At 33.3% G+C, this 5,580-nt stretch overlaps 1 protein-coding gene across 1 annotated transcript in view; it reads left to right on the top strand.

The window, feature by feature from the left end:
- The window catches only part of Cnbd1 (cyclic nucleotide binding domain containing 1), a gene marked incomplete at its 5' end in the record, with an annotated part of 314,182 nt that extends 308,992 nt beyond the window's left edge, over window positions 1-5,190 (top strand). Inside the window, 2 exon segments of the mRNA XM_008851107.1 lie at window positions 3,103-3,212; window positions 5,005-5,190. Of these exon segments, the coding sequence (XP_008849329.1) occupies window positions 3,103-3,212; window positions 5,005-5,190 (296 nt within the window).
- Between the last annotated feature and the right edge of the window lie 390 nt (window positions 5,191-5,580).

Below are 5,580 nucleotides of genomic sequence, written 5' to 3' on the forward strand. Positions count from 1 at the left end.
TATATATATATACTTAATGAGATATTGTGTTAAGGCAATGAGTGTTCTTGTTAGGCCAGACATTCTGAATTTCATTTTCAATTGAAATGGACAAATTATCTTAAATATCAGAGTTCTTTGGAAAAGTGATAGAGCAAGACAGAAAATCTAGTACATTTTAAAGGGTAACAAAAAGACAGTTCTGTATTAATTAGCTTCCTGATCTGACAAAATACCTGACAATAGTAACATAAATAATAAAAGGTTTGTTTTGACTCACAATTTTAGGTATAGTGGATCATGGTAGGGAAGACATGGTAATGGGAAGTTAAGGCAGTTGGTTATGTGGCATCTGCAGCCAGAGAGCCAAGAGCAATGAATGCTGCTGCTCAGCCCCTGTCTCCTTTAATGCGATCTAGGACTCCAGGTCATGGGAGTAACCCCTACTTCAGAATGTGGCTTCTGACCTCCTTTATTCCCATTAAGAAATTCTCTTGCAGACATGACCAAAGACTTGTTGCCATGGTGATTCTAAGTCCTATCATGTTGACAAACAAGATTATTAGCTACAACTCCTAAATTCTTGGAAACTAAATAGCATGCAACTGTTTCAAAAGGACATTAAGAAAAGCTCAGCCAGAATATAGTAGAATCACCACATTTCAGACTATAATGTTTATAATTAGAGCTATATAGATAGATTGTAATGTGATAGATTAAATACATTCTGAAAGCAATCAATATGAAAGATAAATTAGCCTGGAATTTGTAAATAAAAGTTGGAAAAAGGCAAATCCCTATAGAAAATGAATTTTAAGGCTAAAGGTCAATGAACAAGGATGCAGTCAATATACAGAATAAATAGAATTGTTCTTGAAATGAATTGTTGTTTTATAATATATTATTATGAGTAAAAACACTGAAAGCAAATGCAGTATGATAAAGTAACAGTAAAGATTGAAGAGCAGTTAAAGTCTCACAGTCTAGTCAACTGGATTGGAAAACTAAGTAAGAAAAATGTATTTCTAGAAATTATAAAATATCCAAAGCTGGAAATTCGCTTTAGAAAGAAGAGTCAACATAATAATCAAGTAAATAATGAATAATAGAGATTGACTGATCTAACTAGCATTGCTCTCAACCTTATAAGAAAGATTGCACCTTCCAAAAGTCCTTCCCAAATGAAAGTTCTTATTCTTTAATATTTTCTATAAAGGATTTTGCATATTTTGTATGTAACCATGTTTGTTTTAGAGGTACATTCTTATAGTTTTGAATTTATACTGAATTTTGTTTATTGTACTTTCTTTCAGTGAGTTTTTAAATTAAGACTACTGTTATAGTTGGACTATCTAGAAAGCCTGAGGATCAAAATTCAGGGGAGGAACAGTAAGCTTATATAAAGTATTTACTTTGTGGCAGACATAGCTTAGCACATTTCATATATTTACTAAAGAAAGCATCAAGCACAGGGGAAATTAAATCCCATGTTACAAAACAGTACTCAAAGTTAAAATGAAAAGGAAAATCAAACATATACTTCCAAAGATATCAGGCTTTGAAGCCAAAGTAAGAAGAGCAACAGTATTAACCAGAGTATACATATTAGACTTTAGAACGCCAGTGCCTTAAAAAATACCACAAACATATAAAATAAAAGGTGAAATTTGAAAGAAATAACATGGAAACCTCTGGTTTTGGAGCAATCTCTCTGTCTCTATCTGTTTCTGTCTCTCTCTGTCTCTCTGTCTCTCTCTCTCTCTCTCTCTCTCTCTGTATGTGCTTCTGTTTCTCTGTCTGCTTCTCTCTGATATGTCTACAAGAAAAATATAGAGAATTCAGAGATGTAGACTAAAAACTGGGTAGAAATTTTTGTATTATAAATAAGCAAGATTGATTCTAGTTTAATTTAAAAAGCCTAACTCCATGTGACTTTAAATAATTGACAGAAAACTCTTTACTCCTTTCTTGATTCCCTCTCTGATTAGCTAAAAAATGAAATGGTCACTACTACAACATGATGTTTGAAAAAAAGAGATCTCTTTTTAAAATGATAATTTATAAAAGTTTCCATCATTATTGCTTTGTGGAACAAGGTCTCTCACTGGGGTCTAGGGCTCTATAACCAAGCTAAGATGCCTTCAGGAATTTGCCTGGCTTCATGTCCCCTGTGCTGATAGTACAAGCATCACCATTACTCTTGACTTTTTACATGGGTAATGGGTAACAAACTCTGTCGCAACCACATTTGATCAAGCTACTTCCCCATTCTTGAGTTATGCTTTAAATTAAATACATTGACAATTTAAGAAATGACATAGGTTAGGTGAAAATTAATTTCTTTTAGATAGAGTGATAGTTATTAAGATGTAAAACTTATTGAGTTCATTTTCAAGTTCATTTTGGCTATCTGGTGATTTCATAGGTTTCAAACAACAATGAAACATAACATTACTCAGTCAGTCCTAAGTGCCAGAGGTCTTAGTACTGTATTTTATCTAATTACCAAATATGGAATATAGAAAAGGAATTCCCAATTTTACTATTTTAAAGGCTAAAATCTACAGCAGAGGAGGTATACAATTTGTATTAGAACACATGGAAAGTAGCAGAAAAATCCTCAAATTAGACCAGGGTGCCTTTAGAACACTCACTCACAATTGCTACCATATTCAGTAAATTATTGATTCTGGCTGAAGTTATTGACTCTGGAAAAGCAATTGTTTTATTTTCATAGAACTACCTGTTCAGAATCTCTGGTAGTTTGAAATCAGTCATACAGAAATATCTTTAACATAGAATTCAGCAAATGCTACAGATGAGACCTTCACAAGGCACTTTTTCCTCTTCCTACTAGGCAATACGACAACACCACTGCCTTACCGCCAAAGCCTTATCATGATTATTCTATGCTAGGATACATATATAAATACCAGGTACACATTTAGCATTTTATACCATATATGTATTGGACATAAAATGGGATAGATTGAGGAAATGATCAGGAGTATTTATTGAATTAAGAAGTCAACTTTTCTCATCAGGTTTTTAAAATAGTTTCTTATATAGCAGAATTGTAAAATCTCTCTCTCTCTCTCTCTCTCTCTCTCTCTCTCTCTCCAGTGCTAGTGGAAAGTGGAACTGTCATTTCGTTTGTGGGCTTCATTAATTCTGGATATTGTAACATATATAGAAATATTATAGGACTTGGGAAGCGACGATTAAACCAAGTGGTGAGTTTCAACTTATTAATTTATTTAACAATCTACTCTAAAAAATCAAGAATGATGATTGTGTTGCTCATGCCTTTTGGACATCAACTTTTTTTTGATTTAGGAAAATTATATTTGAATTATTTGATGAATTTCTCTTAATTGTAAGATATAGGAATGAACAATAAGAAATAAGATATGTTGAACTGTAAGTTCTAGAATGACCGATAAGTAAATTATAAGTTGCTTCATATCCTTTTTCAGAGAAATAGAATTTAAAACACCAGCAAGGTGCTGCCAAGATCAGACAGATTAAAATGAACTTTATCACACAAGCCACAAGTTTTCTTCTATATATATATATTAAATGACCAATGAAAATATGCCTACATGATTAATCACATCATGAGCCATAAACTAGACATAATTCAAATGTCCATTGACAATTGTATGGAGAAATTGGAGTATATTAGGCTAAATGACTACCACACCACAGTATAAAACCCTGCAAGAAGTTAGAATCTCAGTACTAGGCAGGATCAACCCCAATCACATTCTACTGACTTGATTTTCATAAATCAGGCAAAATAAAATTCTGCATAGGAATAGAACAGTTATAACTAACTATCCTTTCTCTCATAGTCCAATGGAAGTAAATTAAATCTTCAGCTTAATTGAATTTTGCTTTATTAGCCATATTCAGGGTAAAAGTTGCCATTTGAAAAAATGGCAAATATATAAACTGTTATGGCTTTGACTTTATCAAACTTACTAAAGACTTGCGCCTCTTCCAAGATTTTGTCATGCTCCCACTGTGAAGGACATTTGACTTTTCATAGTTGCTTCTTTTCAGATTATCTTAGTTATAATACTGTTTTTATCTCCCAGAAAATATGTCAACTTTTTTCTGGAAGCACTATTCTGAAACTGCAGTAAAGTCTTCTTCACAATGTCTCTAATTTGTAATTAAATTGGTACTTTGTCATATTAAACTCATTGTCCTTGTTTTAATAATTAATAGGTGGGTATATAGTTCAACAAAAGAATATTTATCTAGCATGTGCAAGAACCTGGATTCAATCCCCAGTAAAGCACAGACAGACAGACACACACACACACAGAGGAAAGACAGGGGAATTCTTATTTCAGTTAATCCCATCATGAATGACCATTATATTTTCCACTCTCCTCCCAGTTACCCATTATCTGTGTCTTGTAACTAAGGCTGAGGTAACAACTGGTGGTTCACGAAATGTTCAAAGATAAATTCTGATCACAAAACAGTATTCTAGAGCCTTGAAAAACAGAACTAGTTCAACATTTCTCAGACATCATCGTGTATTCAAAAATGCAACGGGCTGGGTAGTGAGATGACTCAGCTGATAAAGGTGCTTGTCGTCAAGCCTGGCAACCTGAGTGTGATCCCTGGAACCAATATAGTGGAAAGAGAGACTAGAACCCCATAAATTGACATCTGACCTCCACAGGGACACCATCTCTCTCTCTCTCTCTCTTTCTCTCTCTCTCTCTCTCACACACACACACACACACGCACACACACACACACTAAATAACTAACAAAACGTAACCTGTGATTAATTAAATGACAATGTTGTCAACTATCTTGGATATACTTAATTGACTCTAATATATCATTGGTCTAATATAAAATGTATATAAATAAATATTTTCTCTGATTTGAATGAAATTTATGGTTAATTTAACAAATGGATTATGAATAAGGGAGATTCTGATAATGAAAATGCATATGCAAATAATTTCATTAAACATCAATATTATATATATTTTGCAGAAAAAATTTAAGAAGCTTGTGTACATGGGTAAACTTAAGGAGAAGGAGTCCTTTGGTGAGATCAGTGTTCTTCTTCAAGCTCCTTCCACATGCACAATTATTACTGGACAAGAGGTTGAGATGGTAATTATCGAAGACAAAGACATACTTGGTAAATACACGTGTCTTAACTCTCATACCATTTAATTGCTTTTTTGAAACAAGAGCTCTGACAACTTGAGACAGAGAAGTGTATAAGGATATGTATGTTACAGAGGCCATGGGCATATAGATAGATGGCAGAGGGATGCTGGATAGATAAACACTCCCCTTACAGAATTTTGGATTTCATTTTGCTACTTTCTGGTTATTATCAATATTGTTGAAAATTGAATTGAAATTCTTAATGTCTTTCTGCTGATTCACAGGGTACTATTAAAAGTATTGTCCTTACCTTTCCCTGGACAACTTTTTTGTACTCAGATGTAGTACTTCTTTTATGTTATTGATTTAGGTCATATATGTATAATTTCTTTTTTGGTCTTTTTGAGACAGGGTCTCCCTGTAGCACCAGCTGTCCTGGAACTCACTATGTAG

This window comes from Nannospalax galili, unplaced genomic scaffold, assembly GCF_000622305.1.
Source record: "Nannospalax galili isolate Female #2095 unplaced genomic scaffold, S.galili_v1.0 scaffold1205, whole genome shotgun sequence".
NCBI classification, from domain to species: Eukaryota; Metazoa; Chordata; class Mammalia; order Rodentia; family Spalacidae; genus Nannospalax; species Nannospalax galili.